This window comes from Oncorhynchus kisutch, linkage group LG8 (assembly GCF_002021735.2).
Source record: "Oncorhynchus kisutch isolate 150728-3 linkage group LG8, Okis_V2, whole genome shotgun sequence".
NCBI lineage: Eukaryota > Metazoa > Chordata > Actinopteri > Salmoniformes > Salmonidae > Oncorhynchus > Oncorhynchus kisutch.
Genome location: NC_034181.2, coordinates 11,068,472 through 11,084,171, shown reverse-complemented (window position 1 = coordinate 11,084,171; position 15,700 = coordinate 11,068,472). Strand labels below are relative to the sequence as shown.

The window sequence follows — 15,700 nt, the reverse complement described above, 5'->3', positions numbered from 1 at the left end:
GCTGCACCTTCTTACTGCTAAGTATCTTTTGGATGGGTGCCCTGTCTTGAGAGAGAGATAGAGAGAGATAGGTGGATGGGGCAGAGAGAGAGAGAGGTGGATGGGGGAGATGTGGATGGGGCAGAGAGAGAGAGAGAGAGATAAAGAGAGGGATGGATGATAGAGAGAGAGGGGGCAGAGAGAGATGGGGCAGAGAGAGATGGGGCAGAGAGAGATGGGACAGAGAGAGATGGGGCAGAGAGAGAGAGAGAGAGAGACATCATACTTAGCTCTGGCATCTTCCCCAATATTTGGAACCAAGGACTGATCACCCCAATCCACAAAAGAGGAGACAAATTTGACCCCAATAACTACCGTGGAATATGCGTCAACAGCAACCTTGGGAAAATCCTCTGCACTATTATTAACAGCAGACTCGTACATTTCCTCAATGAAAACAATGTACTGAGCAAATGTCAAATTGGCTTTTTACCAAATTACCGTACAACAGACCATGTATTCACCCTGCACACCCTAATTGACAATCAAACAAACCAAAACAAAGGCAAAGTCTTCTCATGCTTTGTTGATTTCAAAAAAGCCTTCGACTCAATCTGGCATGAGGGTCTGCTATACAAACTGATGGAAAGTGGTGTTGGGGGTAAAACATACGACATTATAAAATCCATGTACACAAACAACAAGTGTGCGGTTAAAATTGGCAAAAAACACACACATTTCTTCACACAGGGTCGTGGGGTTAGACAGGGATGCAGCTTAAGCCCCACCCTCTTCAACATATATATCAACGAATTGGCGAGGGCACTAGAAAAGTCTGCAGCACCCGGCCTCCCCCTGCTAGAATCCGAAGTCAAATGTCTGCTGTTTGCTGATGATCTGGTGCTTCTGTCACCAACCAAGGAGGGCCTACAGCAGCACCTAGATCTTATGCACAGATTCTGTCAGACCTGGGCCCTGACAGTAAATCTCAGTAAGACCAAAATAATGGTGTTCCAAAAAAGGTCCAGTCACCAGGACCACAAATACAAATTCCATCTAGACACTGTTGCCCTAGAGCACACAAAAAACTATACATACCTTGGCCTAAACATCAGCACCACAGGTAACTTCCACAAAGCTGTGAACGATCTGAGAGACAAGGCAAGAAGGGCATTCTATGCCATCAAAAGAAACATAAATTTCAACATACCAACTAGGATCTGGCAAAAAATACTTGAATCAGTCATAGAGCCCATTGCCCTTTATGGTTGTGAGGTCTGGGGTCCGCTCACCAACCAAGACTTCACAAAATGGGACAAACACCAAATTGAGACTCTGCACGCAGAATTCTGCAAAAATATCCTCCGTGTACAACGTAGAACACCAAATAATGCATGCAGAGCAGAATTAGGCCGATACCCACTAATTATCAAAATCCAGAAAAGAGCTGTTAAATTCTACAACCACCTAAAAGGAAGCGATTCACAAACCTTCCATAACAAAGCCATCACCTACAGAGAGATGAACCTGGAGAAGAGTCCCCTAAGCAAGCTGGTCCTGGGGCTCTGTTCACAAACACAAACACACACTACAGAGCCCCAGGACAGCAGCACAATTAGACCCAACCAAATCATGAGAAAACAAAAAGATAACTACTTAACACATTGGAAAGAATTAACAAAAAAACAGAGCAAACTAGAATGCTATTTGGCCCTACACAGAGAGTACACAGCGGCACAATACCTGACCACTGTGACTGACCCAAAATTAAGGAAAGCCTTAACTATGTACAGACTCAGTGAGCATAGCCTTGCTATTGAGAAAGGCCGCCGTAGGCAGACTTGGCTCTCAAGAGAAGACAGGCTATGTGCTCACTGCCCACAAAATAAGGTGGAAACTGAGCTGCACTTCCTAACCTCCTGCCCAATGTATGACCATATTAGAGAGACATATTTCCCTCAGATTACACAGATCCACAAAGAATTCGAAAACAAATCCAATTTTGAAAAACTCCCATATCTACTGGGTGAAATTCCACAGTGTGCCATCACAGCAGCAAGATTTGTGACCTGTTGCCACGAGAAAAGGGCAACCAGTGAAGAACAAACACCATTGTAAATACAACCCATATTTATGCTTATTTATTTTATCTTGTGTCCTTTATCCATTTGTACATTGTTAGAACACTGTATATATATATAATATGACATTTGTAATGTCTTTACTGTTTTGAAACTTCTGTATGTGTAATGTTTACTGTTAATTTTTGTTGTTTTTCACTTTATATATTCACTTTGTATGTTGTCTACCTCACTTGCTTTGGCAATGTTAACACATGTTTCCCATGCCAATAAAGCCCTTGAATTGAATTGAATTGAATTGAATTGAGAGAGTGAGAGTGAGAGAGATGGATGGGGCAGAGAGAGTGAGAGAGAGAGGGATGGGGCAGAGAGAGTGAGGGAGAGAGAGAGAGAGGGATGGGGCAGAGAGAGGGAAGGGGGCGGAGAGACCTGCAAGAAAGGGAAAGATGTCAACAGACAGATGAGTGTAAGTCTGCTGGCCACACACACCAACTGTCTAGGCAGTTGTGTAAACTCTGGACACCCTGACCTGGGAAAGGTCTGTCTGTTTCAGGCCATGCCAGCGTGGTCCTTCTGCTACACAGAGAAAGGTGTTAAACAGCGACTGTGGTGTTTTGTTAGGTCCATTCTGGCTGAACTGTTATGTAGCCTCTCTGTTGTTTTGTACACTTTATTTAGGATTTATTATGTGGAGAACAATACTGGCTGATGAAAATGTCCAAATACAGTTGGGTAGGTAGGTTGAGCTGGCGAGAGGAGGGGTAGTTTGAGAGGGCGGGCGGGAGGAGGGGTAGTTTGAGCGGGCGGGCGGGAGGAGGGGTAGGTTGAGTAGGCGGGAGGAGGGGTAGGTTGAGCGGGCGGGAGGAGGGGTAGGTTGAGCGGGCGGGAGGAGGGGTAGGTTGAGCGGGCGGGAGGTGGGGTAGGTTGAGCGGGCGGGAGGAGGGGTAGGTTGAGCGGGCGGGAGGGAGGTGGGGTAGGTTGAGGCGGGCGGGCGGGAGGAGGGGTAGGTTGAGCGGGCGGGCGGGAGGAGGGGTAGGTTGAGCAGGCGGGCGGGAGGAGGGGTAGGTTGAGCGGGCGGGAGGAGGGGTAGTTTGAGCGGGCGGGAGGAGGGGTAGGTTGAGCGGGCGGGAGGAGGGGTAGGTTGAGCGGGCGGGCGGGAGGAGGGGTAGGTTTAGCGGGCGGGAGGTGGGGTAGGTTGAGCGGGCGGGTGGGAGGAGGGGTAGGTTGAGCGGGCGGGAGGGAGGTGGGGGTAGGTTGAGCGGGCGGGCGGGAGGAGGGGTAGGTTGAGCGGGCGGGTGAGAGGAGGGGTAGGTTGAGCAGGCGGGTGGGAGGAGGGGTAGGTTGAGCGGGCGGGAGGAGGGGTAGTTTGAGGCAGGCGGGAGGAGGGGTAGGTTTGAGCGGGCGGGAGGGAGGGAGTAGGGGTAGTTGAGCGGGCGGGCGGAGGAGGGGTCATCGTTTGAGCGGGCGGGTGGGAGGAGGGGTAGGTTGAGCAGGGCGGGTGGAGGAGGGGTAGGTTGAGCGGGCGGGAGGAGGGTAGGTTGGAGCGAGCGGAGGAGGGGTAAGTTGAGCGGGCGCGGAGGAGGGGTAAGTGAGCGGGCGGGTGGAGGAGGGGTAGGTTGAGCGGGCGGGCGGAGGAGAGGTAGGTTGAGCGAGCGGGCGGGGAGGAGGGGTAGGTTGAGCGGGGCGGGAGGTGGGGTAGGTTGAGGCGGGCGGGAGGAGTGGTAGGTTGAGCGGGCGGGAGGGGGGAGGGGTAGGTTGAACGGGCGGGAGGAGGGTAGGTTGAGCGGGCGGGTGGTGGGAGGAGGAGGTAGGTTGAGCGGGCGGGTGGGAGGAGGGGGTAGGTTTGAGGCGGCGCGGGAGGGAGGTGGGGTAGTTGAGGCGGGGCGGATGGGAGAGGGTAGGTTGAGCGGGTGGGCGGGAGAAGGGGTAGGTGTGGGGCGGGAGGAGGGGTAGGTTGAGCGGGCGGGATGAGGGGTAGGTTGAGCGGGCGGGTGGAGCGGGCGGATGGGAGGAGGGGTAGGTTGAGTGGGCCGGAGGAGGGTAGGTTGTGCGAGCGGGAGGAGGGGTAGGTTGAACGGGCGGGAGGAGGGGTAAGTTGTGCGGGCGGATGGGAGGAGGGGTAGGTTGAGCGGGCGGGAGGAGGGGTAGGTTGAGCGAGCGGGAGGAGGGGTAGGTTGAGCGGGCGGGAGGAGGGGTAAGTTGAGCGGGCGGGTGGGAGGAGGGTAGGATTGAGCGGGCGGGAGGAGAGGTAGGTTGAGCGAGCGGGCGGGAGGAGGGGTAGGTTGAGCGGGCGGGTGGGAGGGGTAGGTTGAGCGGGAGGAGGGGTAGGTGAGCGGGTGGGCGGGAGGTAGGGGTAGTTGAGCAGGCGGGAGGTGGGTAGGTTGAGAGGGCGGGCGGGAGGAGGGGTAGTTTGAGCGGGCAGGCGGGAGGAGGGGTAGGTTGAACAGGCGGGAGGAGGGGTAGGTTGAGTGGGCGGTGGAGGATGGTGGAGGAGGGAGGAGAGAAACCCTGTGATGCGTGGAGCTGCCTGCCACCGTGAGTGAGGCCTGCCGCTTAGGTTCTCCTTTCATGTGTGTGTACGCCTCAACTTGCTGATATTATCTTGGCTTCTCTTCCTGGTAGGGTCTCTCTCTCTCTCTCTCTCTCTCTCTCTCTCTCTCTCTCTCTCTCTCTCTCTCTCACAGTCAGGCCTTCTCTCTACACTGGGCCTCTCTCCTCTCTCTCTCTCTCTCTCTCTCTCACACAGTCAGGCCTTCTCTCTACACTGGGCCTCTCTCTCTCTCGCTCTCTCACAGTCAGGCCTTCTCTCTACACTGGGCCTCTCTCTCTCTCTCATAGTCAGACCTTCTCTCTACACGGGGCCTCTCTCTCTCTCTCTCTCTCTCTCTCTCTCTCTCTCACAGTCAGGCCTTCTCTCTAAACTCTCTAAACTGGGCCTCTCTCTCTCTCTCTCTCTCTCTCTCTCTCTCTCTCTCTCTCTCTCTCTCTCTCTCTCTCTCTCTCACAGTCAGGCCTTTTTTCTACACTGGGCCTCTCTCTCTCACAGTCTGGCCTTCTCTCTACACTGGGCCTCTCTCTCTCTCTCTCTCTCTCTCTTCTCTCACAGGCAGGCCTTCTCTATACACTGGGCCTCTCTCTCTCCTCTCTCACAGTCAGGCCTTTTCTCTACACTGGGCCTCTCTTTCTCTCTCTGTCTCTCACAGTCAGGCCTTTTCTCTACACTGGGCCTCTCTTTCTCTCTCTGTCTCTCAAAGTCAGGCCTTCTCTCTACACTGGGCCTCTCTCTCTCTCCTCTCTCTCACAGTCAGGCCTTCTCTCTACACTGGGCCTCTCGCCTCTCTCTCTCTCTCTCTCTCTCTCTCTCTCTCTCTCTCTCTCTCTCTCTCTCTCAGTTAGGCCTTCTCTCTACACTGGGCCTCTCTCCTCTCTCTCTCAGTCAGGCCTTCTCTCTACACTGGGCCTCTCTCTCTCTCTCTCGCTCTCTCTCTCTCTCTCTCTCTCTCTCTCTCTCTCTCTCATTCAGGCCTTCTCTCTACACTGGGACTCTCTCCTCTCTCTCACAGTCAGACCTTCTCTCTACACTGGGCCCTTCTCTCTACACTGGGCCTCTCTCCTCTCCGTTCCTCCTCTCTGGGCCCTCGCTGCCTTGGTTGTCCTACACCAAATCACAGTTTCAGGGCCCCGGGATCCCACTGAGCGTGTTGCCATGGTTACAGGGAAGCTCATGGTGGGATGGGTCTCAAAGTGAGCTGTCCCTGGGTGGAATGACCCGCTGCTGAATGGAGAGACAAAATGACCTGGTTGGGCCCCTATTTAAAGAGAGCATAAAGGAGCCCCAAGGACTTGAGACAAAAGAGAGGCAGCGAGAGAAGAAGAGAGGGAGCGAGAAAATCAGAGAGGGAGCGAGGGAATCAGAGAGAGAGCGAGGGAATCAGAGAGGGAGCGAGGGAATCAGAGAGGGAGCGAGAGAATCAGAGAGGGAGCGAGAGAAGAAGAAGAGAGGGAGCGAGAGAAGAAGAAGAGAGGGAGCGAGAGAAGAAGAGAGGGAGCGAGAGAAGAAAAGAGGGAGCGAGAGAAGAAGAGAGGGAAAGTAAAAGAGAAGAAGAGAGGGAGCGAAAGAAGAGAGGGAGCGAGAGAAGAAGAGAGGGAAAGTAAAAGAGAAGAAGACAGGGAGCGAAAGAAGAGAGGGAGCGAGAGAAGAAGAGAGGGAGCGAGAGAAGAAGAGAGGGAGCGAGAGAAGAAGAGGGGTGAGAAAAGAAAAAAGAAAAAAACCTGTGTTTTCTCTTCTCTCTCTCTGGGTCTCCACCGTGCTACGCCTGTGTGTGTTTGTTGCTCTCTGTGAGAGTCCCTTCCATGCTGGGTTGCTCTGTGTGTGACGGCCCTGGTGTCATTGAGCCTGAGCTGCTCAGGGGCCCGGCCCGGCCCAACACACCTGAGCCTGATTTGGGGCCATTGCTTCCAGGGGCCTGTCTCTGCCAGCCACATACACACACACACACACACACACACACACACATAGAGGTTGCAAGTTCAAATCCCCGAGCTGACAAGGTACAAATCTGTCATTCTGCCCCTGAACAGGCAGTTAACCCACTGTTCCTAGGCCGTCATCGAAAATAAGAATTTGTTCTTAACTGACTTACCTAGTTAAATAAAGGTTAAGTTAAAAATAAAAAAATGTGTATATATATATATAGTACCAGTCAAAATATTTATTATTATTATATTATTTATTATATTATTATATTTATATATTATATTATATATTATATTTATATATTATATTATATATTATATTTATATATTATATTATATATTATATTATATATTATATTATATATTATATTATATATTATATTATATATTATTTTGACTATTTTCTACATTGTAGGATAATAGTGAAGACATCAAAACTATGGAATAACACATACCTAAGGGTGGGAATGTTGTAAATAAATATTACCTGGGAGCAGGGATAGGAGGGCGTTGTTTTGTCTCGCCTAGGGCAGCTTATCAGCTAGGACTAGGGCTGTCACGTGACCATATTACCTGGGAGCAGGGATAGGAGGGCGTTGATTTGTCTCGCCTAGGGCAGCTTATCAGCTAGGACTAGGGCTGTCACGTGACCATATTACCTGGGAGCAGGGATAGGAGGGCGTTGTTTTGTCTCGCCTAGGGCAGCTTATCAGCTAGGACTAGGGCTGTCACCTGACCATATTACCTGGGAGCAGGGATAGGAGGGCGTTGATTTGTCTCGCCTAGGGCAGCTTACCAGCTAGGACTAGGGCTGTCACGTGACCATATTACCTGGGAGCAGGGATAGGAGGGCGTTGTTTTGTCTCGCCTAGGGCAGCTTATCAGCTAGGACTAGGGCTGTCACGTGACCATATTACCTGGGAGCAGGGATAGGAGGGCGTTGATTTGTCTCGCCTAGGGCAGCTTATCAGCTAGGACTAGGGCTGTCACGTGACCATATTACCTGGGAGCAGGGATAGGAGGGCGTTGATTTGTCTCGCCTAGGGCAGCTTATCAGCTAGGACTAGGGCTGTCACGTGACCATATTACCTGGGAGCAGGGATAGGAGGGCGTTGATTTGTCTCGCCTAGGGCAGCTTATCAGCTAGGACTAGGGCTGTCACGTGACCATATTACCTGGGAGCAGGGATAGGAGGGCGTTGATTTGTCTCGCCTAGGGCAGCTTATCAGCTAGGACTAGGGCTGTCACGTGACCATATTACCTGGGAGCAGGGATAGGAGGGCATTGTTTTGTCTCGCCTAGGGCAGCTTATCAGCTCGGACTAGGGCTGTCACGTGACCATATTACCTGGGAGCAGGGATAGGAGGCCGTTGTTTTGTCTCGCCTAGGGCAGCTTATCAGCTGGACTAGGGCTGTCACGTGACCATATTACCTGGGAGCAGGGATAGGAGGGCGTTGTTTTGTCTCGCCTAGGGCAGCTTATCAGCTAGGACTAGGGCTGTCACGTGACCATATTACCTGGGAGCAGGGATAGGAGGGCGTTGTTTTGTCTCGCCTAGGGCAGCTTATCAGCTAGGACTAGGGCTGTCACGTGACCATATTACCGCCACACCGGCGGTCACGAGTCATGACGGAAGTCAAATTCCACGTGGCCATTTAGTCACGGTAATTAGGCTTCTCCCAGCTCTGATGCTGCTGATGTTCATTAGTAGTCTACCAAACTTGCTAACTGCCTGGTACTCAATAGGCTATATTACATGGATTTATTGTGAAGGTGTAGGCTATATTACATGGATTTATTGTGAAGGTGTAGACTATATTACATGGATTTATTGTGAAGGTGTAGGCTATATTACATGGATTTATTGTGAAGGTGTAGGCTATATTACATGGATTTATTAGACTTTTTAAAATGTAGATGTTCCAAAGGTCTGCGTCAGTGGCTTGTAGGATATGTGTGGAAGCTTGGAGATGCTAAATGTGTTCATGTTAAGTAACTGTCCATTTGCCGTGAACATTTCATGACCGCCACAGACCAGGACCCGGGCCTGATCAGCGTTGATTAGTCTATAAATTAAGAAAATATTCTTTATCAAATTATTCCATGCCAGATTGGAGAGGATTGGTGTATTGTCCATTTGACACAACATTAGTGCATTATCAGCCTCAGAGCCAGAACAACCTTGTTGACTGCTGTTGAATAATTAACAAATACGAAGACACATTCAACCATTTTTAAAAGAAGACAGATTTATGTATTTACTAGGAAGCAATGAATACGTGCATTATGTAAAATAATGTCCAAACATCAAAGATTGTGCCATAGGCTATAGCGCTGTAGCCAATCAGCTGCTGGAGAATCACTCTACACCCCCACATCTAGCCAATCAGCTGCTGGAGCATCACTCTACACCCCCACATCTAGCCAATCAGCTGCTGGAGCATCACTCTACACCCCCACATCTAGCCAATCAGCTGCTGGAGCATCACTCTACACCCCTACATCTAGCCAATCAGCTGCTGGAGCATCACTCTACACCCCCACAACTAGCCAATCAGCTGCTGGAGCATCACTCTACACCCCCACATCTAGCCAATCAGCTGCTGGAGCATCACTCTACACCCCCACATCTAGCCAATCAGCTGCTGGAGCATCAAAGGACAGTTGGTAAGAGGAGGAGATAGTAGGAGGAGAAAGTTTAATCGACAGACTAAGTTAGCAAAACAATCACTTATTGTCAAGTTATGGTCAAGTTTATCTAAATGAGAAAAAACTATCCTTAAATTGATGTAGGCCTATTTAAACGGTCTTGGCGGTTATCTTATTTTCATGATGGTCTTTGTCCATAACCATCAGTGACACGGTTCTTCAGTTTCTGTCACAGCCCTAATAACTAGCTCAGTTCCCACTATCTCTTCTCTCTAGATATGGTTTGTACTGACAGAGGAAGTAAGAGTCTCTAAGAAAACAAGTTTCTAAAAAATGTTTTAGATTAAAAAATGTTTTAGATGTACAAGCAGTTGTTATTGTCCCAGCAGTTAATCATGTAGCTCCTTCTTTAGTGTTGTCAGCCACACATGGAAGGAAATGAACACCACTAATAAATACACTGCAGAGGCATCTCCAGGGACCTGAGGAAGACAATTTATTCATATTAATTCCATCAATCAATCAATCAATGAAATGTATTTATAAAGCCCTTTTTACATCAGCATATGTCACAAAGTGCTGTACAGAAACCCAGCCTAAAACCCCAAACAGCAAGCAATGCAGGTGTTGAAGCAATGATTCTCTCATAACGGCCTGGGAGATATATGTATCTATTCCCCAAGGGGTTTTCTTTAGTATTTCCTGTAGTACTTGTTAGTACTTCTCTATCCAGTATTTCCTATAGTACCTATTAGTACTTCTCCAGTATTTCCTATAGTACCTATTAGTACTTCTATACCAAGTATTTCCTGTAGTACTAGTTAGTACTTCCCTATCCAGTATTTCCTGTAGTACTTGTTAGTAATTCTCAATCCAGTAGTTCCTGTAGTACTTGTTAGTACTTCTCTATCCAGAATTTCCTGTAGTACTAGTTAGTACTTCCCTATCCAGTATTTCCTATAGTACCTATTAGTACTTCTCTATCCAGTATTTCCTATAGTACCTATTTGTACTTCTATACCAAGCATTTCCTGTAGTACTTGTTAGTACTTCCCTATCCAGTATTTCCTATAGTACCTATTAGTACTTCTCTATCCAGTATTTCCTATAGTACCTATTAGTACTTCTATACCAAGTATTTCCTGTAGTACTTGTTAGTACTTCCCTATCCAGTATTTCCTGTAGTACTTGTTAGTAATTCTCAATCCAGTAGTTCCTGTAGTACTAGTTAGTACTTCTCTATCCAGTATTTCCTGTAGTACTAGTTAGTACTTCTCTATCCAGTATTTCCTGTAGTACTTGTTAGTACTTCCCTATCCAGTATTTCCTATAGTACCTATTAGTACTTCTCTATCCAGTATTTCCTATAGTACTTGTTAGTACTTCCCTATCCAGTATTTCCTGTAGTACTAGTTAGTACTTCTCTATCCAGTTCCAAAGAGGATCAGATTTGGTACTTTAGCAGTAGCATTCCTGAGTTCGACCCACCATCAACAGTAAGGGTTGTTTAATTTCCTGCAGATCACAAAGGAAAAGCAAACCGGTAAGAAAACAAATTTAGGGGGAGCAAGAGGAGGAGAAGTGGAGGACATTTAATTAGCGGTCCATTCCTGTCCGTTTGGGCTCTACAGGGTAGAACACGCACACACACACACACACACAAGGCACAGGAGTGTGTGGCTGATTGGTGTTTGATTAGGCCCTATATTTTAAGACAAACGGAAGGAAAATTTTGCCTTAATGGGCGTGGTGCTGTTTGCCAAGTCACACGCACACTCACAGCGCAACTTAATTGCATCTTTTTGGTTTTGCAACGCTGGCCACCCTGCATTGTGAGCTGTAGCAGAGACAAAGGAAGAGCAGGGAGAAGGGGGACCAAGAGAAGTAGAAGAAGAGAGGGGGGAAGAGAGGTATGGGTAAGCAGTGTGAAAGAGCGAGAGATAGGGAAAGAGGGGGAAAATGAGAAAGGGAATGTCAAAGGGAAATAGGTTTGGGAGAGAGATTGAGAGGAATGGGAGAGTAGGGGAGAAGGAGAGGAATTTGGAGATGAATGGGAGAGAGGTAGGGGAGGGAGAGTGGAGCAGCTAGCTTAGCACCTTTTGGTAGCATCTAGCATCAGCAGTTAGCAAACCACCTAGCTTTAGCACCTTGTGCTAGCATCTCGCATTAGCAGTTAGCAAAGCACCTAGCTTTAGCACCTTGTGCTAGCATCTCGCATTAGCAGTTAGCAAAGCACCTAGCTTTAGCACCTTGTGCTAGCATCTCGCATTAGCAGTTAGCAAAGCACCTAGCTTTAGCACCTTGTGCTAGCATCTAGCGTCAGCAGTTAGCAAAGCACCTAGCACCATACATGCTACAACTCGCCAAAAGGATCTCGTTAGCTCGTGCTTGGCTTTGCCCACCTTGCTTGTTCTGCCCATTAATCTTCTATGCTTCCCACTGTAAATGATACAGATGAACTACAGTATCTAGCGACTGGAACGAGCTGCAACAAACTCAAACTGGACAGTTTTATCTCAATCTCTTCATTCAAAGACTCATGGACACATGGACACTCTTACTGACAGTTGCGTCTGCTTTGTGTGATGTATTGTTGTCTTCTTGCCCTTTGTGATGTATTGTTGTCTTTGCCCAATAATGTTTGTACCATGTTTTGTTCTGCTACCATGTTGTGTTGCTACCATGTTGTCAGGTTGTGTTGCTACCGTGCTGTGTTGTCATGTGTTGCTGCCTTGGTATGTTGTTGTCTTAGGTCTCTCTTTATGTAGTGTTGAGTTGTCTCTCTTGTCGTGATGTGTGTTTTGGCCTGTATTTATATGTTATTTCTTTATATTTGTTTTTGTTTAATCTCAACCCCTGACCCTGCAGGAGGCCCTTTGCCTTTTGGTAGGCCTTCATTGTAAATAAGAATTAGTTCTCAACTGATTTGCCTAGTTAAATGAAGGTTAAAAATGTATCAATACATTTAGGGTTAGTTATAAATATCTTATCTATGGTAGCATTTAATGGGAGAGAGAAAGACCCTGCTAGCAGTTAGCGTAGCACTCTCTCTCTGGGTCTCTCTCTCTCTGGGTCTCGCTCTCACTCTCTCTTTCTCTCTCTCTCCCTTTCAGGAATACACTGATCGGGGGAATCTCCCCTCATCAAACTCGTTCATACTGTAGCTACCTGAAGTAATCAGCGATCTGACTAAAAAGAATAGGTGAAAACGATGTCATTAATTCAACATTCATCTTAGATCAGTGACTACTTCAAAGAAGAGAGAAAGGAAGGATACATGTTAGAAGTACATCTGTTCTGCTAAGACCCTCAGCATACTGTACCTCGCGTCTGGGACAGGGAAATAAATGGCTGTCGCCGTGGCTCCCAGAGTGGTTGAAGTGATCTTGTGCCCATATTTACATTTAATAACTGCACTATTATTTTTCCATTATTCTGGTTTACACAAGGCCTGTGTCCCAAATGGCACCCTTTTCTATTCCAGGCGGTGTCAGAGGAAGGCCCTAAAAGTTGTCAGACTCCAGCCACCGAAGTCATAGACTGTTCTCTCTGGTCTTCCAGGACCTCTACACCAGGCGGTGTCAGGGGAAGGTCCTACAAATTGTCAAAGACTCCAGTCATAGACATAGACTGTTCTCTCTGCTACAGCATGGAAAGCTGTACCGATACACCAAGTCTAGAACCAACAGGACCCTGAACAGCTTCTATCACTAAGCCATCAGACTGATAAATAGTTAGTTAAATAGTTAACCAATAGTTACCAGGACCCTGAACAGCTTCTATCACTAAGCCATCAGTCTGATAAATAGTTAGTTAAATAGTTAACCAATAGTTATCAGGACCCTGAACAGCTTCTAGCACTAAGCCATCAGACTGATAAATAGTTAGTTAAATAGTTAACCAATAGTTACCAGGACCCTGAACAGCTTCTATCACAAAGCCATCAGACTGATAAATAGTTAGTTAAATAGTTAACCAATAGTTATCAGGACCCTGAACAGCTTCTATCACTAAGCCATCAGACTGATAAATAGTTAGTTAAACAGTTAACCAATAGTTATCAGGACCCTGAACAGCTTCTATCACTAAGCCATCAGACTGATAAATAGTTAGTTAAACAGTTAACCAATAGTTATCAGGACCCTGAACAGCTTCTATCACTAAGCCATCAGACTGATAAATAGTTAGTTAAATAGTTAACCAATAGTTACCAGGACCCTGAACAGCTTCTATCACTAAGCCATCAGACTGATAAATAGTTAGTTAAACAGTTAACCAATAGTTATCAGGACCCTGAACAGCTTCTATCACTAAGCCATCAGACTGATAAGTAGTTAGTTAAATAGTTAACCAATAGTTACCAGGACCCTGAACAGCTTCTATCACTAAGCCATCAGACTGATAAATAGTTAGTTAAATAGTTAACCAATAGTTACCAGGACCCTGAACAGCTTCTATCACTAAGCCATCAGTCTGATAAATTGTTAGTTAAATAGTTAACCAATAGTTATCAGGACCCTGAACAGCTTCTATCACTAAGCCATCAGACTGATAAATAGTTAGTTAAATAGTTAAGTTATAAGTTATAAGTTATAAGTTATAAGCTCAGGTCTGCTTTGCTTTCTTTCTTAACTTTTTTTTGATGACGTGGACACAGGCTATTTATTCATTCACTATTGTTCAAAGGAAGCAGGAATCATGCCTCATATTAAACTTTAATTTAACAATTGAGTATTGAATATTTTATTTAAAGATTTTATTTCAACAGTTCCTTGCTTTAAGTAATAATGGAAAGCGAAGTTGTATTTGTCTCCCTTTTTTTTGTCGCTGATCTGAAAAATGATCCGATCCGTGACTCAAAACTGTGATCCGATCCGTGACTCAAAACTGATCCGATCCAATACGTGACTCAAAACCGATCCGATCCAATCTGTGACTCAAAACTGATCCGATCCAATCCGTGACTCAAAACTGATCCGATCCAATCCGTGACTCAAAACTGTGATCCGATCCGTGACTCAAAACTGTGATCCGATCCAATCCGTGACTCAAAACTGTGATCCGATCCAATCCGTGACTCAAAACTGTGATCCGATCCGAACCGCGGCTCAAACTGTGATCCAATCCGTGACTCAAAACTGTGATCCGATCCGTGACTCAAAACTGTGATCCGATCCGTGACTCAAAACTGTGATCCGATCCGATCCGAACCGTGACTTTTGTGATCCTTTGCACCACTACTATCTAGTAGCATTACTATCTAGTAGCATTACTATCTAGTAGCACTATTATCTAGTAGCATTATTATCTAGTAGCATTATTATCTAGTAGCATAACTATTACTATCTATTATTCTTTATTCTCCATAGAAACCCATGAACATAGTGAGAAAGAGTAGATTGTAGCCTATATATTATATTGTGTCAAGATTTATGGAGTTCTGGAGTATTGTGATGCTTGTCTCTCTTCAAAGGGACAATACCACACTTCTGTTCCACTGAGACAAATTAGTTTGTAGAAGATGTAAATGACTCCATCCTTTATCCTTCCTCTCAACTTAAAGAGAGGGAGCTGAGCTTGCCTGTAGTGGGAGCTGAGAGGGAGCTGAGCTTGCTTGTAGAGGGAGCTGAGAGGGAGGTAAGCTTGCCTGTAGAGGGAGCTGAGGGAGCTGAGCTTGCCTGTAGTGGGAGCTGAGAGGGAGCTGAGCTTGCCTGTAGAGGGAGCTGAGGGAGCTGAGCTTGCCTGTAGTGGGAGCTGAGAGGGAGCTGAGCTTGCCTGTAGAGGGAGCTGAGGGAGCTGAGCTTGCCTGTAGTGGGAGCTGAGAGGGAGCTGAGCTCGCCTGTAGAGGGAGCTGAGAGGGAGCTAAGCTTGCCTGTAGAGGGAGCTGAGCTTGCCTGTAGAGGGAGCTGAGAAGGAGCTGAGCTTGCCTGTAGGTACATTTTTGTTGTTGTCAGGCAGGCAAGTCCCTACACTGTAGCGCCTGCCCAAATTGAGATTATTTAGCAGGGATCTCTTTCTTCTTAAACGTCTTACCAAGAACTATTAATTATTAATGCTAATAGCTAACATCAAAGCGGCTGAATTAAATGGGCTACAGCCAGAGCACGGCAATGGAGAGATAAACCTGTGTGAGAGATAAAACTGTGTGAGAGGGAAATTGTGTGAGAACAGAAAGAGAATTTAGAAGTTTAACCGCAGTTGGAAACTGAAAAGTGTTGGATTTTATAAAGTAAATTAGACAAGACTGTTTACCAAAAGAAAGGACAATCCAAGGAGTTGAATTGAACTCCATTAGAATAAATTCCTTTGGCTGTGTATATTGCATATGAAGCAGCATTCCAGGGAGGGAGATGGAGAGAGGGAGAGAGAGGGAGAGAGAGAGGGAGAGAGGGAGAGAGAGAGAGAGAGGGAGAGAGAGAGAGAGGGAGAGAGAGGGGGAGCGAGAGGGAGAGAGAGGGGGAGAGAGAGGGAGAGAGAGAGAGGGAGAGAGAGAGAGGGGGAGAGAGAGGAGGGA

The 15,700-nt window shown here is 47.1% G+C and overlaps 2 protein-coding genes across 2 annotated transcripts in view; one reads left to right on the top strand and one right to left on the bottom strand.

Annotated features, from left to right (window-relative positions):
- Positions 1-2,734: 2,734 nt before the first annotated feature.
- Positions 2,735-4,630, bottom strand: LOC116374785 (extensin-like). The gene has a single exon (XM_031829496.1). It carries the CDS (start codon positions 4,628-4,630, stop codon positions 2,735-2,737), a length of 1,896 nt encoding a protein of 631 aa, XP_031685356.1.
- Positions 4,631-8,507: 3,877 nt separating this feature from the next.
- The window catches only part of LOC109894957 (E3 ubiquitin-protein ligase znrf3), a 54,221-nt gene continuing 47,028 nt past the window's right edge, over positions 8,508-15,700 (top strand). Inside the window, exons 1-2 of the mRNA XM_031829495.1 lie at positions 8,508-8,529; positions 8,863-9,200. Coding sequence (XP_031685355.1) covers positions 8,508-8,529; positions 8,863-9,200 — 360 coding nt within the window. The remainder of the gene's footprint in view (positions 8,530-8,862; positions 9,201-15,700) is intronic.

Coding starts and splice junctions, on each gene's coding strand:
- LOC116374785 (XM_031829496.1), bottom strand. CDS start 4,630: ATGAAAGGAGAACCTAAGCGGCAGGCCTCACTCACGGTGGCAGGCAGC.